The sequence below is a fragment of the Talaromyces stipitatus genome, genomic scaffold, assembly GCF_000003125.1.
Source record: "Talaromyces stipitatus ATCC 10500 scf_1105507295555 genomic scaffold, whole genome shotgun sequence".
Lineage (NCBI taxonomy): Eukaryota > Fungi > Ascomycota > Eurotiomycetes > Eurotiales > Trichocomaceae > Talaromyces > Talaromyces stipitatus.
In genome coordinates, this window is record NW_002990116.1 from 900,208 (window position 1) to 925,010 (window position 24,803).

At 46.7% G+C, this 24,803-nt stretch overlaps 6 protein-coding genes across 8 annotated transcripts, besides 1 other annotated feature; 3 read left to right on the forward strand and 3 right to left on the reverse strand.

Moving 5' to 3' along the window:
• Positions 1 to 312: 312 nt before the first annotated feature.
• On the forward strand, positions 313 to 1,464 carry TSTA_114450 (uncharacterized protein; the record flags this gene model as incomplete). Its single annotated transcript, XM_002481579.1, has 2 exons — positions 313 to 1,275; positions 1,321 to 1,464. 2 exons carry the CDS (start codon positions 313 to 315, stop codon positions 1,462 to 1,464), a joined length of 1,107 nt encoding a protein of 368 aa, XP_002481624.1.
• Positions 1,465 to 1,971: 507 nt separating this feature from the next.
• Positions 1,972 to 3,103, reverse strand: TSTA_114460 (phosphoenolpyruvate phosphomutase, putative; the record flags this gene model as incomplete). Its single annotated transcript, XM_002481580.1, has 2 exons — positions 1,972 to 1,991; positions 2,056 to 3,103. 2 exons carry the CDS (start codon positions 3,101 to 3,103, stop codon positions 1,972 to 1,974), a joined length of 1,068 nt encoding a protein of 355 aa, XP_002481625.1.
• A 754-nt stretch (positions 3,104 to 3,857) lies between these two features.
• Positions 3,858 to 3,894: a microsatellite.
• A 1,331-nt stretch (positions 3,895 to 5,225) lies between these two features.
• TSTA_114470 (oligopeptide transporter, putative) lies at positions 5,226 to 8,919 on the forward strand (the record flags this gene model as incomplete). Its single annotated transcript, XM_002481581.1, has 9 exons — positions 5,226 to 5,369; positions 5,492 to 5,658; positions 5,713 to 5,861; positions 5,918 to 6,026; positions 6,074 to 6,132; positions 6,263 to 6,449; positions 6,524 to 7,224; positions 7,732 to 8,072; positions 8,143 to 8,919. 9 exons carry the CDS (start codon positions 5,226 to 5,228, stop codon positions 8,917 to 8,919), a joined length of 2,634 nt encoding a protein of 877 aa, XP_002481626.1.
• A 42-nt stretch (positions 8,920 to 8,961) lies between these two features.
• TSTA_114480 (gibberellin 20-oxidase, putative) lies at positions 8,962 to 10,232 on the reverse strand (the record flags this gene model as incomplete). The annotated part of the gene is made up of 2 exons (XM_002481582.1): positions 8,962 to 9,693; positions 9,856 to 10,232. 2 exons carry the CDS (start codon positions 10,230 to 10,232, stop codon positions 9,048 to 9,050), a joined length of 1,023 nt encoding a protein of 340 aa, XP_002481627.1. The 3' UTR covers positions 8,962 to 9,047.
• A 928-nt stretch (positions 10,233 to 11,160) lies between these two features.
• On the reverse strand, positions 11,161 to 18,911 carry TSTA_114490 (myosin type II heavy chain, putative; the record flags this gene model as incomplete). Its single annotated transcript, XM_002481583.1, has 5 exons — positions 11,161 to 11,923; positions 11,975 to 17,960; positions 18,013 to 18,197; positions 18,251 to 18,394; positions 18,465 to 18,911. 5 exons carry the CDS (start codon positions 18,909 to 18,911, stop codon positions 11,477 to 11,479), a joined length of 7,209 nt encoding a protein of 2,402 aa, XP_002481628.1. The 3' UTR covers positions 11,161 to 11,476.
• Positions 18,912 to 19,719: 808 nt separating this feature from the next.
• Positions 19,720 to 24,120, forward strand: TSTA_114500 (uncharacterized protein; the record flags this gene model as incomplete). Of its 3 annotated transcripts, none has more annotated exons than XM_002481585.1 (5): positions 19,720 to 20,395; positions 20,448 to 22,220; positions 22,274 to 22,929; positions 22,977 to 23,228; positions 23,357 to 24,120. In XM_002481585.1, 5 exons carry the CDS (start codon positions 19,720 to 19,722, stop codon positions 23,435 to 23,437), a joined length of 3,438 nt encoding a protein of 1,145 aa, XP_002481630.1. In that variant the 3' UTR covers positions 23,438 to 24,120. The 3 variants fall into 3 exon arrangements, with proteins under 3 accessions (XP_002481630.1, XP_002481629.1, XP_002481631.1); XM_002481584.1 differs by having other exon boundaries at positions 22,977 to 23,217; XM_002481586.1 differs by having other exon boundaries at positions 22,977 to 24,120.
• Positions 24,121 to 24,803: the final 683 nt, after the last annotated feature.

A 24,803-nucleotide genomic window follows, 5' to 3' on the forward strand; every position in this document is an offset into this window, starting at 1 on the left:
CCTTATAATTGATTTCAGCCCCGAAGATGATTATCAGACACTTCCTTGCCCTATATCTCAATAACAACGGACGGTGGGTGTTGACAAGCCTACGAATCAGCTACCTATATTTAGCAAAATACTGAGCTTTACAGTACTTTACATGTCAGTCTCCGTAACAGAGGCAATTCCTGATAATCTCGATTAATAGAGGACCCTACTTCCTTTTTAAGTCAAATCGCATCACTTCAGCAGATTCTTTTCCATTCTCTTTAGACCACTTGTGGCCATTCCTCCCTTGAAAACATTTTGTGGTTTTCAACTTCGGTCAAGATGCATATTACGTCAAACGTTCGAAACCTGGAAAAGTTTCTCAAGGCTTTCCCATGGGCTGGCTCGGAACAGCTTACGGAACCTGAACTCGCTGAACATTTCGCTGGTAAGCAAGATGCTCGAGCCCATCACTACAATCTTGTAGTTGCCAAGGTTGTCTCTATTGGAGCTACAGTGACGGAGGACCGTGAGGGTCATGAGAGGCAACTGGTGCTGAACGAGATGCTCATTGCGCCGCTTGTCGGCCGTGAATCAAGCCTGGGCCACAGCTCGGCTCTGCCCACTGAGGGAATTGCTGTGGGATCAACTATTGACTACGTCAGTACTGGCGGCGGCTTGGGTGTCTCACCGGACAATCCTCCGGGCAAGGGAGACCCCTCTAAAGTCAAAGTGCTCAGCATATTACGCTATTCGTGTGGCAAAGTAGCCAAAGCTCAGGACTTTGCCAAGGATTTGCCTTCCGTAGACAAGCTGAAGCCTGTCACTATTGTTGTGGGGTCCAAGTCCGATGCAGGAAAGACAACTGTCTGCATTGACATCCTGAAGAGCCTTGCTTCTGCTGGACGGCGAGTCGGCATTGCAAAAACTTCAGGGACTGCGCAACGCATGGAAATTGAAGAACTTGCCGTACACGCCAATCAAGGACTCGATACAGCGGATGCTGGTATGCCGACCACATACGCTCCGTCTCAGGAGCCCGATGAGCGGGCTAAATTCACTCACCAGCAGTCCCTTCTCGCAGCTGAATCAAACCTACGTGCCCTTTCTGTTGCCAACGAAATCATCCTGGTTGAGTTCGGAGGTGATTTACTGTCTGCAAGTGTGCCTGAGATTCTCGCTGACCCTGCACGTTTGAACATTGTGGCAGTAATCATGGTAGCAGAATCGGCAACCGCCGCTATCGGAATAGAAACGAAGCTACTGAGGATCTCTGAGAGTTATGGTAGTATCCCATACTATATTGTGGGTCCAACGGCAAATCTCAGAGCTAACAGAAATTGTGTACAGCGGGAGACACAATGTGCAGGATGTTTTGATCTATGGAACAAGAATAACTCTCTTGCATCGCAGAGTCAACGAGACGCTAGCGCAGCCTCTTCCCAGGAGTTAATGCGGAAGCTGTTGGAGCATTGTAGCCCTGACTCTGTTTAGCTATTTTCATTTGAGTTGATGCGTTGCTATTCAAATCTCTGATTGACGACTTTATTCAAGGGGACCACAGCCGACTGTGAAGTATGGCTATATGTGAGAGGGGTATATCAATGCACAGGCTATCCAAGGTCTTTTTAACATTATCAACTCTCAAATTATCATATACGCAGCAATTCTTGCAAGAGAACCATAGCTATTGGAATTCCCGTGTATTTTTATAGTAAAATAGCTTGCGCGAACGAAAGTTGGCCTGAAAATGACTACCTCATGTTTAGTAACGGTCTGTACCAAGCCAACTGTCTTGCGAAACTTTTTCCTAATTCAAGATGTCTCAGCAATTGTTACACTTATCCAAACTTTGAAATGTGCATGCAAACTGATGATTCAAACAATCCTAGGCTCGGAAGTGCGCAGATGACCTCCTAAAATAAGTATTCCTCAACTCTTGGTTATCTAAGTCTCACAGCCTGGCCGTAAATAGTTCTCCAGACTTCGAGAAAAGGCTGATCAAAGGGGAGACTTGATGGCTATTTATTTTGAGAAGCTCCTTAGCTGTGGCGATATTATTGTCCACAGCCCTGGCATTCTTACCTTCTAGAAGCGCCTTAGTCACTTTCTTCACGTTCATCAGTACGTATCTCGTTGCAAGGGCGCGGTATTCTTGCGCCGACTCGCTCAGATTCTCAGCCTTTTCCAATTTCTGCAGAAGATACCCAAAGTTTCGGCATTGTAGGGTAAAGTCCAAAGTTTTATCTCCAAAAGAGAAGCTCGACTTTCTAGTAGCCAGGAAGAAACTTGATATTGCATCACCAGCTGTAATCTTTGCCCTCATTAAATGATTGGCGTAGATGATAACATTTGCTCCAGCCTGATGCAACTCCTCATCTGTGATGGAACCGTAGGTGGTTGGCACCACAACCAGAGGAGTCTTCACATCTTGCGATCTGAACTGAGCAAGAAATGACAAGACCTCACTTGGGTCTTTCTCTTTGCTACGGATCATGATAGCATCTGCTCCGCCCTTCTTGTAGACCTCGGCACGGGCCAGTGCATTATCCACTGCAAGCCTGACAGACGCTAGCTCTTTTGCTTCGTTCTTCCCCACCATGCGAGTGGTGAAGCTTTCGATTCGTGCAGTAATCATGATCTCACTGTCTCCGGCAGCAGCCCTGAAAGCTCGAAGAACCTTGGCAAACTCGTACATGTCTGCCTGGCCCTGGGAGTGGGAAGCGCCAGCGAGGGAATTGACTTCCTTGCCCGGCGCTGTCACGCTCTTGTCTTCGATAATGACCATTGAGACACCGAGTGACAATAATAACGCGACTAGTTGAGGAATGTCATTAACATCGCCACCGCTATCCGCATCAAAGGCAGCGCAGAGGGGACGCGATCCATGCTGCTCGATGTTGTTGTTTGAACTCGACATATACGTTGCTCGCTGAAGAGGGGATATGAGTTCTGTATCTGGTATGCCTAGATAGGTTGTCTGAGTTAGGCCACTCAGCCAGATCCCATCAAAAGATTCGCCATTGTCGCTGAATGTCAAGCGAACAGCCTCCTTTGTTGCATGGTCATGGGCCTCGAGTAGACGAACTCTGTCCTGATTTTTCTTCAATACGGACTTGATGGATTGAGACATTGTATGAACTCTAGCGACGTTTCAATCGGCCTAAGGTGCCAACAGGAAGGAACAAGGAAGGTATCTATCTACTTCTAATTTGCGTTTTGAGGGCTTTATCAACTCTTGGGGGCGAAACTAGCTAAATCACACCCAAAATGGATTACTATGCCCTGTTCTAGATATCGGTACTACTATCCTTGCAACAGGAGCAGGTCTCTTTCAGCTAACCGGTGTGTTCAGTCCGACTTGAACATAATTATGACATGCACCTCAAAGGTTATATGTCATGTCATCTTCTTTACTGAATATGGCCGACTTTAAAAAGCCCTTGTATGACATTGTCACAGAAAGTACACCACGGTTCAATGCAAAAGCCCGACCTCTGACACCATTCGAGATTGCCCTTACTAATTGCCTGAAGAAAAATTTGGCGAGATATTTTATCAGCAGTTTAATCATGCAGTCAAACTCTCTCACCGTATAATATCTCTTCTTTGACGAAGAAGAACGCAATGTTAGATCGTCTATGTGATGATTACTTAACTAGACGTGGATTGAAAGTTTTAGAGTTTCGGTGGCTTTCATCGGATCGGCAATAGGCCGTTCCCCGCAGGAGTAAGTGCGGGAGCTAGCCTAACAAGGTAACTAGGCATGCGACCTGTTCTGCTTAGTCTTCGTAATCAAAAATGTGGGGTGCTAGGGCTACTCAACTCCGCAATCCCATTTTCTTGCTGCTTGATTATTAATAGTTTTCTTCAAACAGGTCACGAGTATGATGATGATGATGATGATGATGATGATGATGATGAAACCAAGCAATCATTTTTACATTTGACAAGCTATATGTAACTAATATTTCCATGTACATACGCTTTGATCTATTTTCTCCACCAATCTGTTCCGCAAACATGAGAGTCAAAATACGTTCTATATGAGGAATATATTAACATTTTCTATCATCCCTGCCTTGCGCCAAAGTAGGGAGTACATATAAGACACTGTTATTCTCGTAAAGCGTAAGACAGTGGCCAACTGGGCAAAACCCAATGCAAATTGATGCTCCTTTGATGTCATAAGTCACGATAGCCCGTTCTTTTGCAAGAAGGCCTCGTGCCAGAAATTTCCTGCCGGAAAACAATTTAGGGGCTTTAAAGTATGGTAATACGAGTGTTGGGGCCAAAATATAAATAATAGGGCCAATCTACACCGTCATCTTCTTACCTAGGGAAGGATCTCTTTGAAGTACCCAGGTTGATGAAATGATCTGTGGTCGACAATCAGGTTTGTCTGAAACACAACACTTTTGGAAACATTGAATATTCAGACGAAATTTTTGTCAGCATGAGAGATCTGAGCAATGGCTAAGATTCAAGTGAGCGGAGCGCATGACTGACAACAGATAGAACATGCACTAAATGTTTACTAGGGAAGCTGAAACAACTCAATGAAATTCTAATATTCAACTTGGAGTTTTACGTAAACAAGAGCACCTTAACCATCTTTCCGCATGCAGTACCAGCCTCGCTCCGTTTTAGGGCTGCTATCCTTGCTAGTCTAGTTCGCTCTTCTCAAGAAGCTGTGTACCCTGTACTACCAGTTGACGGTGTGAACTCGCACATGAATGCACTAATATTTGGGCTGCTTATCCAATTTCGAACCGTCGATTCAGAGATTTGAAAGCTGAAGATGGCGTGGTAGATGGACCAATGCACGCAAGACAATTGGATCTCAGGGATGCAATTTATAGGCTAAATATCATGAAAGATGACAAATGGAAAAACCCATTGGTCACTTCCTGAAAACTTGAATGTAACGGTCAGATTTTTCTTTGTCCGTATCGGGATTACTCGGGACGAACATCAAAATGTGACGAGATTAGCCTTTAAGCATAATTTGGCCCCACTTCTCATGCTCGTGCGCATTCAGAGTGGATCACAATGCTAACTACGTTCGGGATATGGGCGTAAACTGTAAAGGATTGTCGAGGCTACCAAGACGGGACGAATTACCGCCTTCCTATACAATCCTAGACTCATCCAAGTGCGGGATTTTATTATTTAAGGCAACTTTAGACGTAGTAGTTAGTATCTTGTAGACCTCCATTGTCGGTACCAACCGCTCATCATTATTCTCAGACGATATGGCTAATATTTCAGAAGCTGAAAGCGGCCTTGCATCCGTCGACGACGGGTCTCCCTCGTCTCGAGACGCTACCGAGGAAGAGATTGCATCTATGAGGCATGTCGTTGATAACATACCGCAAAAAGTCTGGGTTTCCTTACTGGTTAGTGGAGCAGAGCGCTTCACATACTATACGATCTCAACACCCTGGCATAAGTGGTTGACGACAAGACGGCACACAATATGGCAATTCGCTAAGACGAGATGGCAGAGAACTATATACAGAATGCACCAGGTGATAGTGCTGTTCCAGGTGCTCTTGGACTTGGACAGTCTCGAGCGACTATCGTCTTCAATGCTTTCTACTTATTCTCTTACTTTGTACCAGTCCCGTTTGCCATTGCATCGGACACTTGGCTGGGGCGATACACCGTTCTCTGTATCAGCTTGAGGTGGGTTACATTGTCAGAGTACCTAGAATTTACTAGCTTGCTAACACTGACTAGCTTGTATTTTTGTGGTACACTTGTGCAGTTCATAACGTCTCTACCCTCTCTTTTCAGCCAGGAATCAGGCATGGTGGGATTTGCAATCATGATGGTCTTGATAGGTCTTGGTGTTGGGCGTACAAAGGCAGCAATCACACCCTTCATCGGTACTATACCGTCCCTTATGCACATTATCTTTGAATACATCTCATAGAGGCATCAGGAGATCAATACCCGGTCAAGCTTCCACAAATCAAGACCTTGCCGACTGGAGAACGCGTGATCATAGATCGAACTTTGACCTTACAATATGTGTACAATGTCTACTACTGGTGAGCGTTTCATATAATCAATAGATAGCAGAGACTTACTTCAGTAGGATCACCAATATAGCCGCCCTTTCTATTCTTGCGTCAACTTATCTTGAGAAAGAACGTGGTTTTTGGGCGGCCAACCTCCTTGCACTGTGTTCATCTTAAATTGGAGTTGCATTGCTTGCAATATTTAGCAAGAAACTCGGTGCGTCCCTGCGTATAAATAGCCCCAATGTGTAACTGACTAGCTGTAGAGAGGTTTCCAGCTCAAGGCGGTGTCTTGCTGAAAGCCGGGAAGGTTCTCGGATATGCTATTCAAGATAGGTTTAAAATCGATGCCGCGCGGCCACGCTGGCAATATGAAAAGCACAACCGGGTAGTCCCATGGACGGATCGTTTCGTTACAGAGATCAAGAGTGGTCTGTGTGCATGCCAAGTAATGTGCGTTCTATTTGAAACCCCGGGGACCTCTATGCGCATTTGATACGAGAGTTTACTGACCTCATCATGTGCAGGCTTTGGTTCGTCTTGTTTCATCTTGGCATCAACCAGATGACCAACAACCTGGTTTCACAAGCAGGTGAAATGGAGCTCACAGGCTTTCCCAACGACGGTATTCAGATTCTGAACCCAATCGCCTGCGTTATACTCGGTCCAATCATCCAGAAAGTACTTTACCCAACTCTTGCGAGATATCACATCCCCTTTGGTCCACTCATGCGCATGGCCATGGCTTCCTTTACGATGGCAGCCACGTTTGCCTATGCAGCCGGTGTGAAGAAGATGATCTATAACTCTGGTCCCTGCTACGACGCTCCGTTGGCGTGTCCTGCCGCAGAGAGAGCCGGACAGACCCATCTGCCCAATACGATCAAGGTCTGGGTGCAAACGCCGGTCTACGTTATCCTAGCCGTGTCCGAAATCTTCGGCTTTGTCACGCTTAGCGAGTATAGCTACAGCAAGGCACCTAAGGATATGCGCACTGTGGTTCAATCGATGCGACAGCTCAGTGCTGGCGTTGGAAGCGCTATCGGTATAGCCCTCGGTTCAGTTTCACAGGATCCCAAAGTATTGTGGATGTATGTCGGGCTGGCAGTAAGTTTAGGGTTGGCAGGTGTGGTGTTTTGGGTGCTCATGGGTCACCTTGAGAAAGATAATGAAGATGTGAACACGATGTTTCTAAACGAAGACGAAAGTGCTAGGGGCCAAACCGAGGGTAAGATAAACTCAGAAACCAAGAACTAAACATTTTACCGAAATCCAATTGTTATTCTGCTGTACATACGTACCATCAGACACGTTAAGATAGAAGCAGTCGGGGTGCTGACGAAGGGCTGAAACTATCCATGGATAGAAAATATCAGAACTACAGTAGTCGGCAAATCCAGCACACAACAAGTAGTTTCTGGCAAAATTGGATGTAACTGCATACTCCCTTGTCTGCCTTCCTTGTATCTGGATTACTACATAAGAGTAGCGAGGGGTTGCGCGGGGTAACCCAATGTTCAGTCCTCGAAAGACCTATTATGGGTCAAGCTGGGACTAACAGAAAAGAAAGGGATAAAATGCCTCTGTCAAGTTCTTTGTATCAGACGTCGCATAGAAATCCTGGTTATGGCTAGCGTTGACCGAACAGATTCATGATTCATGTGATCAGAGGTTTGATAGCGGGTGTAGTGTGCCTTTATTCCAACCAATATCACCGCTGACGAGGGCTTTGTAGACCGCATCGTGGCTGCGGTGCGCAGCTATGACAAACCTATCCATGCGCTAGTGACGGTCAACAATGCTGGCGCAATCGGTACCGCACGAGCTTGTCAGATATTGGGGTTCCGCTCTGCGCCACCAAAGTCATATATCATTGCTGGAGACAAATTCAAAACGCGGGAGATGGAAACCGACAGTGGAGGGGCATTCAAGGTCTTTAATCTAGACGAGCTACACGCACGATTGTTGTCCAAAACCCATCCGCCCATTGAATACCCTGTGATTGTGAAACCCTGTATGGGGTGGGGTAGTGAATGCGTTTTGAAAGTGCAGACCGAAGGCGAACTCATCCAAGCAGTCGCCTGGGCTTCGAGTCGACACAGCGATGGGCCGAACCCGCGTTCTGATGTGATGATTGAGTGAGCAGTATATTGAGGGACCCGAGGTTGATGCCAATTTCATCCTTATTGATGGAGATGTCACCTTCTTCGAGGTTGCGGACGACTTTCCCAAGACTGGCGACAATGCGGAAAACCCGTTGGATGCGTCCTTTGTGGAGACATCTATGGTTCTTCCTACAGGACTCTCTCCAAAAGAGATTCAAGTCACGAAGGATTCACTCCATCAAGCCCTTCTGAGACAAGGTTTCCACACCGGTGTCTTTCACTGCGAGGGGCGAATTCGATATGCATCCAAGGAGTACGATACGCGCGATGGCCTTGTCGACTTGTATCCAGGCCGTCAGCTAGCCGGTAACAAGGAACCTTCCTTCTACCTGCACGAGATCAATGCTCGGCCGGGTGGTTACTTCGTGAGTAGCGCTACGTTGTTAACGTACGGTGTTGACTACTACGCCAATCATATACTTGCCGCTTTCGGCGACCTTGATCGATGCCGTGCGTTAAGCGTACCTTTCTCCCATGGTCCTCAATGGTGGCTCCAGGTGATCATCATTCAGGAGGACAAAATTGGTGTGATGAAAACCCCGGACGCCGGCAAAGAGACGCTGGAACGGCATGCGGATCTACATCAGGCCGTAGTAGATTACAGGACGGCGAAGAAAAAGGGCGATAAGCTACTTGGGCCGAGGGCTAATATTTTCAGCTACCTGGCATACTTTTCTGTGATGAGTAGGAAGAGCAGAGAGGACTGCCTTAGGTTGGGAGAGAAAGTACGAAGGAGTTTCACTTACGAGATTGAGTGAATCAGTTCACACTGGTTTCCTAGCTACCCAGGTATCAAACTTCGCATTGGTTTCATGAATTATCACTATCAGGACTTGCTATAAAAGCATAAACATGCATTCTCTGCACCACCTCACTGAGTGTAATACTAATATACCTCCTGGCCATAGTACTTTAGAGCAGTTTTCTTGTACCCTCTGATGAATCTCCTGAGCACCGATTCGCCGATGCTATCCCATCTCGGGTCCAAGAAGGTTTCAATCTTTTTATCTATAGCCCATTCGCCATTCTCAAGCTCCTTGCGTCTCATCGCCCTGACGCTCTCTGGGATGACATTCTGAACCTCTGACAGTTTAAGGTCGAGCGGCAAACCCATAAAGAATGGAATAGAATATCTGTCTTTCTGTGAACGTGCCCTTACCCGGTGTACTGTTGCTCTGGCAGCACCCTCGGTGGCCGCCTCAAATGCATACCCTAAATTGACAACCAGGGTGCCAGGGATCGGGTCTACGGGGATCCAGCTGCCATCCCTGTCTTGCACATCCAGCGCGCGTTCAGTACCGACCTGGTGTAGAAAGGTGAGCCACCCTGCCATGTCTTTGTGTGGGCCCACACCCTGACCCTCCTGCTCTGGAGGCATTGCTGGGTAGAAGTTGAATCTGAGCCGATGCTGGGGCGAAAGGAAGTCGCTCGCAGTTGTAGAATCAGAGACGGCGGAATCGGAGTTTTTGTTGAAGAAGCTATCGAATGTCCCGATAGGAATGCTAAAAGCCTCCTCCACGAGGTGGACAAATCTGTAGGATAATTCCGAGAAAGCATCCAAGTAAATGCAGAAATATTAGTGGAATTGATTCCTACTTATCGTGTTCTAAATTCTTACTCATTTGCAGCTTTCATAAAGCCAGGGACTTCATCTTCTGACGGCCACACGTTTGGGACCTCTGAGTTTCCAGTACAATTTTGAGAAATCTCTTCCACGTTCGTTCGGTGTGGCATCTTTCTGGTACACCTCGGGTAGTTCAGTGGCAATGTCGTATTGCTCCCTTAAGTCGAGCTTTCCCTGAGTTGTCTCCTGTGCGTAGTCACTGAAGCCAAGGAAATGTGGTGATTTGGTTTTGGACAACTCCCTCTTTCTTTGTTGGGGCAAATGAAAGAGCGTCGGAAGCTTACTTGACAGAGCATCGATTATATCTTGTGGGACTCCATGGTTGCAGATATACAGAAATCCAACGTTGAACAATGCGTCACGCAACTGGTCAAGAAGTAGCCCTCGCTTTGCAGGATCATCTGCGAGCTTCAGATCAAGGATTGGAATTTTCCTAATAGATGACATGTTCTAAATACTTGCAAGTAATCGATTCGGTTGTTGTAATATCTCAAAGACTACGTTGCCTGCACATCCTTTCAGCTTTTTATACACTTTTACAGTCAGAGTGCATAACATCATATGGTCACGGATGCACTTACTTATTCGGGTAGCCAAAGTCCAGGCCTAACACCATGGGACGCCATGAAGACAAGGCGGTTCTTCATCCTGTCAGTTGACATTATAGCTGCAACTCCAGCTGTGGAGGGACATGCGAAAATCGCCCCAACATCCCTGCCATTTCACAACAACATCCGCCAATGACCAGAGTACCGCATTAGCGAACTTGTGTTCAACTCCTTGGCCATGACTTGCCCGATGATACCTTGTATGGATAGTGTGCGGGGTATGATTTTGATGTCTACGGTTGATCATACTTTTCTAAGATCAAACTAATGCTTTGTCAAAGTTGCGTTCGACATGAACCTCATCGAACGTTGACATTTGGCACTAATCCATTTTCGGATGCAGCAACTGTGCCCTAACTTCACCCGGCGTTCAGCTGAATACACTGTTTTCACCGAGAGGGGTTGCCAGGCTGTGACGAAAGAGGTGTCTTTACTCCAAGCCCTTGTAGAAATGGAGAATTCTTGGGTAGGTCAAACGGCTATAACCTGGAGCCGAAAGGGGTTGATACCCAGTTATACCTAACTATACGCAGCAGACCATACAAGACACCGGAACCAGTGAATTCACCTAGAAATTGATTGACTTAGGTCATTGATACTTATTATTATCTGTACACGTATTAATTTGGATCTCAAGTCGTAGGAAGTAGAGAAAGGATGTGAGGACAAGTAGATATGAGTCTGTTTGTATCGAATTCCTTTCCAAAATTCACGACGATGGCCCAACCTACTTCTTATGAATGATGAAATGAGCAGCATTCCAGAATGAAAGAAAGAGATTATGTTCATCAAAATGACTAGCTCAAAAACAAAACAGGAACCGACCAAATCAATCGCACCCTAATGAAGACCATAATACATGCAAATGCACATATAGTATAAACAAAAACAAGACGAGAACCCCCTCTTACCACCTAGCCACTCATGTCCTTTACCTCCATATCATATTATCATCATCAGAACACTAAACAACCCGGGCCCCCAAGCAGATGAGTATCGCACATGCCAGAACAGCAGAGAAAAAGAACGACAAATGTTTAGATATGGCGTCATATACCGCCCTCCGAGTCCTATTCAAGCAACTCAGATGAAGCCCTTAGTGTTGCTGAACTTCCGCTGAGGTACTTCGACCGTACCATTAGCGATATACACGCCACTGCCGCGTCGACTAGCAACGTCACTCAATCCATTTGCTCTTCCAACAATGCTGCCTCTCTCGACACGCAATTGCTTCCATCCTTCTAGCTCTCTCTCGAGCCGAAGAGCTTTCTCGCGCTCTTCACGCAATTCTCGCTCTGCCCGCTTTGCTTGCAATTGGCTCTGAGAGTCAGAAGATTGAAGTTCATCAATCGTTTGCAGGAGGCGTTCAATTTTGTCGCGGGATTTGTTGATATCGTCGGTCAACTGCGAGTTGATTTTATCCCTTCGTTCAATCTGCGATTGCAAGTCCTTGACCGTACGATCGACATTGCGTGTGGAACGCTGCTCGGCGCTATACTTAGATTCTTGTTCCTCCAACTGCGTTTCGAGCTATATCACTGTTAGTTTCAATATCGGACCTTCCAAGGATAGATTCCTTACCTCCTTAACTCGCTTGTGAAGGAATTTGATATCTTGAGAAGCCGATGAAAACCCCTTAGTTTCCAAGTCGACGCACCGGAGCTGAACCTCCTTAAGCTGCTTCTCCAGTGATGCCTTCTCTTTGAAAAGAGTGGCGTTCGCTTCTCGCTCAGCGACTAGTTCTTTCTGCATCTCCACCGAAAGAGCTTCTGCTCGGCGCATCTTCCCAACCGCAGCTGCAGATACATCTTCATGCTGCGCTAGCTTAGATTTGAGTTCGAGAATCTCGCGGTCCATGCCAGCCGCGTCCCTCATGGAAGGGCTATCTCCATTCGCCAAATCTTCAAGACGATCGGTAGCCTCCTTCAGTCGGGATTCTAAGACCTTCTTGTCTTTTGCTAACAAGTCTCGTTCTGAGGTGATATCATCGACAGAAGTACGCAGATTCCGCACCTGTGACAATAATGACACAACTTTGCTTTGAGCATCATTGTGCGCCTTGATTGCTTCGTCACGTGAGGAGGAGACATCTTGCAAGGTCATTTCCAAACGAGACTTCTCTTTAGCCCACGTTGAGCTGTTGAGCACCTCATTATCCCATTTGCTGCGTAAGTCTTCCAACTCCTCACGCAACCTCGAATTCTCGTCGCGGACATGAAGTAGGTTCTCGCGCTCGATTTCGAGCTCGTTGGCAATAGTCGCAAACTCTCTCTGATACTTTTTCCTTGTCTGCTCGAGGGAAGCTTCCTTGTCCTCAATTTCTGACGCTCTATGGTTTCGATAATCTTCTAGCTCATTTTGCAGGCGTCGTTTACCTTGGAGAGCTCCTTCTAGATCCGCAGAGAGATCTTCAACCTTTTCTTCGTACGACTGGACCTGTCGTTGTAGGTCTTCGACAAGAGAATCCATACGCTGACGTTCAGCCATTATCATAGCACATGTTTCTTCTGCTTCTTTGGCTTGCGATTTGGCGAATTGTTCGGCTCGAGCAGCTTTGAGTACCGCAATTTCTGCTTGTTCAAGCTTGCTGAAGTACTCATCGGCACGACTCTTGTACAAACTGAGACTAGATGTCAAATCAATGACTTTTGACTCCTCGGCATCGAGACGAATCTGTAGATCAGAAAATTCCTGCAATAGTTGATTTCGGCTTGCAGCTTCCTGTTCCCTTGTGAACTCGGCGTCTTGAAGGTCGGAGCGAGCATCTCTTAACTCGACTTCTAAAGCAGTCTTGCTTCTCTTGAGTTTTTCGAACTGGGACTTCGCCTCCGTAAGTTCCGCTATAGCATTTTTATTGACATTAAGAAGCGACTTCCTCGATTGTTCCTGGGAGTTGAGGAGATCAAAAAGCTCCTCGTGAGACTTGGCTTGTACATCACGCAAGGACAACTCTCCGGTCTGCATCATACGCTCTAGAGCGGAAACCTTTTTAGCTGAGTCGTCCAGCTTTTCATGAAGTCTGCCATTTTCACGTTCCAGCAATTGGACACGGCGGATCGATGGACTATCCTCTTGCCACATATCCCTACTAGGAGTCGCGAGCTCAAGCTGATTTTGTAGGTGTCTATTTTGCATTTCCGTCATTTGTAATTTGTTCTGCAACTCTTCAAGCTCTGTCGCCATGTCCATTCGCTTTTGATACGTTGTAGTGTCGACAGTACGATCTGAGCGGCCGGAATCCTGGTTGACTTCATTGAGGTTAAATCGCCGGTTGGGTGTTGAAGGATTGGAGAATCTCTTTGCATTCTCGGAATTCTTTCGAATATGGGTCGGTGATCGAGAAGTGGAAACCTGGTTATTGTCAATCTCCTCTAGTAAGGCCCTTTTTGACGAGCTGTAGCGAGCGTCCATCTCTTTTATCTCGCCTTCATGACGTTGACGCATTTCTACCAATTGGCTTTCCGCCCTGCTATATCTTTCTTCGGAGACACGTAAGTCCCTATGAGCCAGCTCGAGAAGTTGAGCGAGGTCCACTTTTTTGGAGAGATCAGGCTGGATTGCTTCCCAAGATTTCGAGGCCTCGTCAACCTCGGGATCAAAGACCTTGTGCAGAAGCATTAACTGTTGGTGGCAATCTTCAATCTCTTTGTGTGCCTGATCCAAGGCTGTTTGAAGTTGGCGAGTATTGGCTTGTGCCTGGTTCCGCATTTGCCTCTCAGTTTCGAGATTTCTATTTGCTTCCGCCAGCTGAAGAGTCATCGTTGAGGAAGCTGACTCGGCCTTACGACTCGCCTTGTGCTCTCGAGCAACCTCATGATTCAGATCTTCAACGGTCAAAGCCAACTTTTCTTTCTGCTTTTCAAGAGAAGTTATGGTAACCTGGGCATCACCTAATTGACGCTGCACCTTCTTTTGTTCCTCTTCCAACTTAGCTTTTTCATTTTGCAGCTGGACGATCCGTGATCGCTGGTTGTCGCTAGCCTTTGAATTCGAACGAGAAATCTCCAGGTTCTTCTGTTGGATCTTATTGAGAAGAGCACGATTATCATTCTCAGATGCAGCTAGTCTACCTTTGATAGTAACCAGCTCGCGTTCCAGCCGCTCCTTCTGTTGATCGTGACGTTCGCGAAAGTTCTCGGAATCCGCTAGCATCTGTGTGAGTTCCTGGACCTGTATGGACAACCGGGATTTTTCGCCTTCTACTTCCTGCAAATGGCTAGAAGCAATATCGAGTTCCTCGCGAAGTGCCGCTTGTTTTTCGTTAGCTTGCTTTATCAGGTTCCGCTCGACATGGCTCTCCGCATCCAATCGTGCTTTTTCGGCATTGGCAAAGCGTTCACGCATTCTAATCAGTTCGGCTTGTAGATCTTTGCGAGCCTGTTCGGCAGCTGTACGAGCTTCGGTGGCACGACGTAAGGTATCTTGCTGAATATACATCTCTTTCTCTATGGTGATCTTCGCTTCGTTCAAGCTTTCGTACTTGCCCTTCAGCTCGGCTAGCTTGTGTTCCCCAAGCATTTGAACATCGTCCCGTGATTGTCTCTCCCGGCTGAGATCGGCCTGCAATTGGAAGAGCTGAGCCTTCAAATCCTGTACCTGCTGTTCAAGAAGCCTTCGACTGTGACCAGCTTCAGCATCCTCAGTCATCTTGGCTTCAAGCATCCTCTTAACATCAGCAGCCTCACGCTCTAACGTAAGCTTCTCTGATTTTGTTGCATCCATTTCGGCCTGTAGATCACGTAGGCGTTTCTGCATGTTATCATGCCGTTCCCCAAGGGATTGTCGCTCTACCTCAAGACTCTTTTTAGCCTCTTCGTATCTTTTCGCATCGTTACGAAGGACTACGAGTTCACCTTCCTTACGTCGGATCATCTCCTCGTAACCGGTCGAGGTCTTCGAGAGCTCGGCGATCTCTTGCCTGATGGCTTTATTCTCATCAAAGAGGTTCTTCACCTGAATCCGGGAGGCTTCAAGTTCCTTGGAGGTCTTTGCTAGTTTCACATCGAGATTTTGATCGGATTTCAGGAGTTTTGTCTCGAGATCCTGTAACTTTCTCTCCTTCAGGCTGAGTTGGCTTTGTAGCATTTTCTTTTCTTGAGTGAGATCCTGTACTTGGACATCCCGCTGAGAATGCGTATTCTCCATCTCTTTCAACTCAGAATCCATCGCAGTCAGTCGCTCCTGTAGTTGCTTTTTGTCGGCTTCCAACTTCACGATGATCTGTCCGGCTTGCTCTAATTGAACCTTTCTTGCTTCAAGCTGTTCCTCGGCCTTTCTCTTGGCTTCAATCAGTTCGTCAAGTTGTCCCTCGAGGTTTTCTTGATCAGCAATGGCCTCTGCTAGCTTCTCGCTCAGCTCAACCTCTCTAATCTGAAGGCGCTTGAAGATTTCCTCCTTATCCAATGCAAGAGCCCGTTCACTCTCCAAAGTCTTCTTGACACGACTGATTTCTAACTCCGCTCGTCTCCTTTCTTCCTCTAATTTGTGGCGGTCTTGCAGGTCCTGTTGCACCTTGGCTTCAAGTTGCGAAATCTTTTCGTCCCTCTTCTTCACCTCAGCGGCTGTTCTGGTAGCTCCAAGCAGTGGCTTCATTCCAGTAAATAATCGCCACCAAGGATTCCGTTGCAAAGCCAAATAAACGTGGAAGTTCTTCTGAATGATACGAGTTGCCTCCGCCCTGTACAGTCTCTTATTCGCAATGCGCCTCTGGACAAAACCTCTAGCCGCGGACTGAAATAATGTCATGATTTCTCGGATCAGAGCATCTCGCTTCTCCTCCAGTTCCGCGAGTACTCCGGCTCGGAAGAAAACCTTTGTCAGACCAACGCGATACCACGATTTATCCAGGCCTAATTTATTCAACATAATGTGAGCCGCGCTTTGGCCCTCAAGATAGCCTTTAGGCATGTCGCGACAAAGGACTTCATAGCGTTGTCGGAATTCATTGAAAGAAAGACGGTTTGGGAAACCAGTTCGAGCGATTCGAATACCTTCGAGGACACCATTGCATCGCAATTGGTCCAAGACAAGAGGTCCATTGAACTGTTTGGGTTTTTTCTTATGGTTTGGAAGAATACAACGTACGAAGTGTGGATGAGTCGAATGAAGTTGATTCATCAAACTTGACAGCTGGTCTTTATGTCTTTGAGCCACAGTGCGGAATAGACCTTTCTTTACCCTGCTTCGCGAAAAGCCTTGTTCATCGTCAGTATCGACGTAATCCGAAAACAAATTGCAAATGTGTTTATCGGTCGAGCCAGATAGTAAGCGAGTGATGTTGTCGTTCAAAGGGTCTTTGTTCTTTTCCAGCCAACCTTCAGTAGTATATTCCACTTCCGCAGCATAATGCGTAAGGACAAACCCTTGACTTAGTCGAGAGGCACGATATTTTGGCGAATTCCGGTCCCAGAGAGAGTGCAATTTTTCCGTGAAAGTCTTATCCGTAGCTTTTGGCATCACACAATCTTCATCTAAGCAAGAGAAAATGCCAATTGGATTCGTCAGTTCGATAAGGTCAATGGTTGGCTGTAAATCTTTGCCGAAGTCAATGAATTGCCATTCGATCTGCTCTCTAGCATATTCTTCTTGCTCAAGCACAAACATGTGGTGATTGAAGAACTGCTGGAGCTTCTCGTTGGTGTAATTGATGCACAGTTGCTCGAAGCTGTTGCTTTCGAATATCTCGAAACCAGCAATATCCAGTACACCAATGAAGTATGTATCGTCGCTGGCAGAACTGCTCATATCAAGCTGATTATTGATACGATTCACCAAGTCACCAAAGCCCCGCTCATAGATACCTTTAGCCAATGCATCAAGTGCCAGTCTGACTTGTTCTGGAGTTTGGACTTTCTCGACCCACTCCCTGCCAGCCTTGACTCTCGGATGTAAAAGTCCCTTGACAAACGAGTCGGAGTCGACACCGAGGAGCTGGCATGCTTTGTGGACACTTTCATAGGCTTCCGGTGTCAAAGCTGCTTGATCGCCGCGGACACGCTCTTTCGTGACGGTGATATTTCCAAGATACAGCACGGCGGCAACGGTACGTAAGATGCACATGCGATCATTCTCGGAGAAGTTCATTATTTGGAAAGCTTCCATAAGTGCTTTCCATTCCTCGACATCAGATACTCCAGCAATAGAGTCGTTGCCATCTCTCGTGTATGCAAAGTCTTCAATTTGCATGTCTGCAAGAAGAAGTTTACTTCTCAAATTCTTATCAGAGCCTTGCAATAGCTGGTAAAAGACATGATAATTGCGTTCTCGGCTACCAGGTTTAACCACCCTCGACTTCTCAAGCAGATACCAATCAATATATGCCCCGGATATCTGGCCGGAGCGAGTGAATTCGATTCGAATGAACTTTCCAAATCTAGAGGAGTTATTGTTTCTCACCGTTTGGGCGTTTCCGAAGGCTTCCAGGATTGGATTGGCGCGGAGTATTTGTTGCGACAGATTGGAGAAAGCCTTTCCAGATCGTGTCCCAGACGACTCGGGAGTGGCTACTGCCGCCAAGTACTGGATCACCTTTTTAGTGTTTTCTGTTTTCCCGGCACCTGACTCGCCTCTAAAACTGCTGTTAATATCTTGATGTAAAATAGTCCGGAAGGAAACCATACGTCACGAGTATACTTTGATTTTCGCCTTCTTCCACGAGGTTGCGAAACGCTAGATCTGCCATTGCAAATATGTGCGGCCGTGTATCCTCTCGACTCTGACCCTTGTACATTCTCACATACTCATTTGTATAAATCGGGAGGGGACAATATGGGTTAACAGTAACTAAGAAAAGGCCGGAGTACGTCTAGTCAAATTGTCAGCGCCTACCATAGCAACGAAGGGGATAGGATGGCTAACATAGATGAGATCAGCTTGATAACGCAAATGCAGGTTATGCACAACAGACGCCTCGTTGAGATGAGTAAGTTCGGCCATGTCGTCGGCCTTATCGAATTTCGCTGGGTTGACTTTATCCGCATTTTCTATACTTACTTCGCGTTGCTAGACAGAGAGAGAAAATAAAATATATTAGCGATCATTTGCCTCTCTGACTAGGTAATACTTCACCCACACTGCCATCCTCGCATTGCACAAACAAGTTGCCATCTTGTCTCTCTTCGAGGACCTCTCCCCGAATGAAAGCCTTTTCGGGATCCTTCAACCAAACATACCGCTTGCCCGAGAAGTCATTATCCCCTTCCAAGTTATGAATCGAGTTGGCTCCCCTCTGCAGTTCCTCCGCTTTAATGAACTGGGGAGCAAATGTTCCCGAAGCGTGGACTGACTGTCTCAGAGAACTCGACCGTGGCCGATTTTCTGACCCGAGAGTTACCGCTGAGAAGTGTGATAACGACGAGTTCCGCGTGTGCGATTTCTTTTCAGGCTCCACAAAGGTCGTGGGCAACACAGCAGACTTTGGTCTTGATGTTGACACTTGGGGACTTGGTGAGGGCGAAGGTGAGTGACGGCTAAAGGGGTTGGCCCTTCGGGGCGAATTATTAACTGACGAGGGCTGCATATTGTCGAATTTTCAATGCATGTCGAGATACCTAGCTCATTGTTCGTTCATTCGGCCGATCTAAGTCGTAAGGTCGTGGGGAACAACGCGAAACGACGTGCTCTTGGAAAAGGAAATGAAAGGAAGAAATTCAAACTCGCGTTCAATGAATAATAATTAGATAAGGGTTCAATATCTGTCTACTCTCAGAAATAGACCGACTAACTGGGGGTTGCGCATAGGTGGAGAGTACACATGTAGTTCAATCGATCTTTGACGGTTTGCCTGTTTGTTTACCTTTTACCAGGAGCGACCAGCCTACTCCGCAACTACCCAACTCACATCAGCTAGTCTAACCTCTTTGAGCTTAGCTGGAACGTAGGAAGCGGTGACGCAGAGCTTTAGCATTATTGACGCGCTAATCCATACTTGGTAAGCGCCACTTTCCTGGTGCTCGCGTGATCACGTGATCTCATTCTGCGTCAACCAAAAATCAACTTTTCGTCTCATCCAGAAACCGCGATTCACCACCCCATCGCTTTTCTGGCCTACCTCATCTGGGTGTTCTCTTTGTTCGTCTTGGATATACTGGGGCTCTCCTTATAAGGCTGGACACAATCTCATTTCTGTCCTAGCAATGAATTACTGTTCTATGCACTAATCTTTATGGCTTCACATCGCGAACCAACTCGACCCTCCTTTTCTTGGTCCCGGCTACGATATCTCTGCTTCTAAGAAAACAGATCCAAACGATCGGTTTCGGCCAACTCCATCCACTAGAATAGCTTTTCTTCTCAATATTCCTGGGTAATCTCCTAAGGTTCGTGACATGTCGCAATACCCTGTGCCGCCGTCGTATGATGGGCAGCACAACTACGCGCCGACATGGCCAATGCAGCTTCCTTACGGTTCAAGCGACCCCAAGCAATCAGGGACTAATTTCTTCGCGATGAACAACGCTCCAACGGGTATCGCAAACTTCGCTGGCTTACCATTCGGCTCTAATGATCCAATTCAACTACCAGGCTTGGGGATGCCGTCCAATGCAACGCCATTACCTTACCTACCGCAACAATTCGCAAACAGACAGATGCCGCTACCCCTTTATAGCGCGGCCAACTTTCCTTTCAGTACGCCAGCTGACTCACTGCATCCAAATCAGCAAAGTGCAGTTACACAACCTTCCGAAAATCTTGACTCTTTGGCGATTCAGCGACAGGAAAGATCGAAACGTCCCTCGCCGCTGTTGACCAATGATACAGAGCGAGAAGAAGGAGAAGTGAGCGATGGTTCCAGCTACGGGCTATCTCGCCAGCATCATCAACCTGGGTTGCAGTCAGGGACATTTACGCAAACTAGTCGCGAAGCTCCTATCCCCCGAAGCGAGACTGCATTAGATACGGATGCGAGCTTCTCCCACCTGCAGTCCCCTAAATTTCCAATTGGGAAAAATGGCGCACGCGATGAAGATCCGGAGAATTCGGCACCAGGGAACAATTCACCTCGTGGGTAGCCAGATTTAACACTATTTAGGAACCCATAGCTAATCTGTCCCAGCTTATAACCCACCAGTTACTATTGGGATAAATCAACTGTCTCCAGCCAAGGTCCAAAGGGCTGATGCATCTCGACCACGCAAAAGCGAAGTGAACAATCAGAGCAGCTATTCGCAATTCAACGGCAAAACCCCTGCTCAGATTCGTGAGATGGCGTTGGGTGCTCTACTTAGTCTGGTCCCGCATAATATTCGATATGGTGAGCTTGTCAAGGAAGACATAGATCCCACTGTTCTCAAGCAGCTCTACGATGATATCGGAATCAAAATTACCCCTGCGGGAGAAAAGTATCCTGGGTCCACTATTCCTAGGCCAAAGGTCTCCGAAATCAAAGTCACAAAGCCTGCCATCGACAGGAAAGACTCTAGTTCCGAACCTCGGGAAAAGTTACCAGCATCCCCATCACCCGCCGTTTCAAATAATGAGCTCAAAGCCACTTCTATTCCCACTTCACAGAAACCATTAGAACGGAAAGACGTCATTGCTCGAATGCTGGCTGAGAAAGCCAAGAAAAAGGCTACCAACATTGCTACTGAATCTTCTTCAAGTTCAGAGACTTTGCACAATGGCTCGCTTGCGAAACCGAGTGTTGAAAAAGATGCTCAAGAACCCAAAGCTCAATTACCGGTGCAATCAAAAGAGAAAAATAAAGCTCTTTCTGAACTTGCTAGGCAGCGCATGGAGCAACTGAAGAAAATGGGTCTTAAAAGGCAAAAATCGCATTCTGAAGACACAAACGTATCTCCAGCACCAGTCACATCAATATCAAACACGCCAAATATGAAACCGGAGACAACGGCTCCTCTTCATCACCCTCTCCCTGAACGGCCGGCTATCACCCCAAGTCCATCCAAAAGTTCAACTCCTCAGATTCCTGGATTATCATTTTCATCCGAGCCTAGGAGTAGCCCTTCGATCGTTGAGAACAGATCCATTGGTGCTTCCACCCCCTTCAAGAATTCGCTTGGAAAACGTCCTCGAGCTTCTGATTTTGACGAACCTATTCCAGAAACGAAGAAACATTCCATGACCGATAGACTTGTGATTGATATCAGCGAGGATGAATCCATGGATGAGGAAGAGGACATTGGAATGCCTGAGACTAGCGATCCTGCAATAAATGTTCCACCTCCGAAAGCGAGTAGTAGTTTACCGCGGGCCACCATCTCGCGCAATGCATCTTCGTCATCAGTTACCTCTCAAAGCAGGACTAATGAACTAGAGAGCCTCCGACAGAAAAACCTCGAGATACAAGCTATGCGCCGTCGAATAGCCGAATGGGAGGAGAAAAATGCCAAAAAGTCAAAGACCACTCTACCTTTGGTAACCATGACTGGCAATGGTTCTCCCTCACTAGTGGCTACAAATATAGGAGCCGATGAAGACAAGTCTCGATATGTCATCGATAAAACACAAGATACGGCAACTCCGTCGGACAAGTCAAACTCCCAACGCTTACAACGCAGCCCATCGGTACAATCGTTGGCGTCCATGGATAACTCTGAGTTGGATCAGATCCGACAAAAATTGCTCCGAAAACGAGTCATCGAATCAGGTCTTCCTACTTTGGACGCTGAGCTTATGAAATTCGAAGCCAAGCTCGCGGAATATAAACGTGAGGAGCAGAAGTTGTTGAACGAGATTGCCCGGAGTCGGCAAGAACGAAAGCAACTCGGCGAAGAACTAGAGAGTCTCGGTATGGAAACCGAAGGTCTGACACTTGAAGAGTTGAGAGCTGTCAAGGAGGATATAGAACAGGGCACATATACAGGAGGTGAGTTATATTCGATAGAGTTCATTATGGTTATAGCTAATCAATAGTTTTAGCTGTACTCGAACCGCTTGACGCTGTTTCTTCCGACTCTCAGCCCCCTACTGCAACCTTGGCAACTGCGACTGCGGCGGACGAAACTACCGAGTTCCCTCAAATACCGAACACACCATTACCTGAGCCTGGTCCTCCTGAGCGCCGGGAAGCGAGCGATGCTGCCGATATCGAAGATCCGAGCATGGAATCTTCTGGGTCCTCAATGGACGAATCAACTAGCTCTTCAGCATCAAGTTCAGTGGGCCAAGTATCAGAATTGGAATCAGAACAGCAAGCTGTGGAGGTACCTCTTGATACCAGCGACAGCTCTGTCGCACAGGAGGACCCGGCTCATGATATTTTGCCGGTCGAGACTCCCCCAACTGCCACTCTAAGTGCGAACCTCGCTTCGGCACAAAAACACACTGTGGATACTGCATCTACTGTGGATGGGCACAATACCTCACGGGAGTCTTCAGTCTTAACTGATAATTATGAACCTCCCGAACCGGAGGACTTGGATGAGGTCTATTCTCCGAAGCTCAGCCCGAAGGAGGGTGAAGAACCAGAAAAAGAGACTGTACCGGAAATAGTCACTCAAAATGATGCTGATATGACATTGACTCGCAAGCCTCAGGATTTTGTTGTCATTGCATCTAAGGGAGATGCCCTTGACGTACGTTGGTCATGTTGAACTGCGGTCAATTACTAATATATTTCTAGAACACGGCACATAGTGGTGAAACGGTATCGAAATTTTCTCCTTACCAAAGCCCCCTGAAATTCTTTAGAGCCTATCGCTATCACCCCAATTTTGTTGAAGAGGTCAAAGATAGTTATCGATCCCTAACATACAGCCATTCAATTAATCCATTACAACAATTCTGTCCTTACGAAGCGGCAGGAGGCGTCTGTAATGATGCAACTTGCGATTATCAGCATTGGCGAGATATAGTGATGCCCGGTGCGTTGACGGTTCGAGAATTTCCACTCACCCTCCAAATCCCCTCTTATCTTCCACAGCATCATTCTTCCTTTGAATCTTCATGTGATTTTCATCCTTGGTTAGACACTAACTCTTGGTGAATTTTGTCCGTTTGCAGATGACAAGATACTCGTCGACATGGGAAATCAAAGAGAAGGGAAGACAGCCGAAGAACGAGAAAACTATATTGAAGGGTTGAAAGACCTCATCAATAACATGCGACGCGAGCAAGTGAATGACTTCTTCACTGTTGCAGGTGAAATCGCCGCATACCGTAGACGTTTCCTCTCCGACCCTTCACGCATTCTCCCTCTGTAGCCTGATCGCAGTATGATCGCCTCTCTCATGTCTGACTCAACCTATATGGGCATTACAATGGCAGGTTTCCGTCCTTTTTTGATACCGTTGCGCTGCATTGAGCAGCTACCGGCCTTGAACGGTCTTTGACTTCGCCTTTTCTTCTTCTTTTTCCCCTTCTTTCTTGTTTCTATTCCCTACTTCGCTTCCTCGTCCCCTTTCTTATTCATACTTCTTTTACATCGATTCAGGCATGCTCTGTTGATGAGCGTAGCATCGGAAGGCGTTTGTCGTCTTATTTCTTCAATTGGGGCTGCACAGGCTCCACAAATTATGGAGTTCACATCGGTTGGATCTCGGCTATTCCTACGGTCTACACCTTGTCTGCAACGTAGGTCAAGGACAGATTCTTGGATCAGGCATGCCGCCAGTGATGCGGGTGAAGATCGAAGTTACTACACGGCAGGCAGACAGCTAATTTCAGACGGAAGTCGCGCACCAAGCGATTAATCTCGGTTATCTAGGACTGAGTAGCTAGTCCGCACTTTATCATTAATATACGTGATTATTTATGACGGTATTTGTCTATACTCTTCGAATACGAGCATTCTCATTCTTTGTGACACAGTATCTTTAATATGCATAGATGTTATCCGTAACTTTAACTAGGTAGGAGGGTCGAGTACATAATACTTGTTGAGTTCGTGCAAGAGCAAATAATATGCATAAGACATTGAGTATGATGGTTTCAGGCGTCAAGATTTTACCGGACTCGAGGATGGGGATTGGCAATCTGTCTTTCCAGTCAGTAATCTGCGACTAATCCAACTAAGGCAGACACGATTGTCTTACCTGATCACGATACTTTCGAAAATGAAGTACACCCAAGGCAGACAAGTATCAGAGGGGCTACAACCTTGTCTTTCTTTTTTCTCACCGGGATCGCTTGATTTTTGACCGAGTACATCTGTTATCAAAAAATCGCAGTAGATTCTGATATGGTCTGCTTAGGCCTTATACACGAAACACCGAGTAGTAATCGCTTTCATTCCATTGGTCTATCTATATGATCCTGCCGAGCCTGAGCTTTTGGCACTGGCAGGGATTTAATAATGATGGTTGTAGGGCTAACGCAGGGGTGGTAGGGAGGTCCAAACACAACATTACATGGGGTGCGGCAGATGAGCTGGTGGGGTGACTTTATTTGAAAGGTCAATATATCAAATCCAGATACGTAGGAAGACTATTACTCGTCTTCACACCAGCTT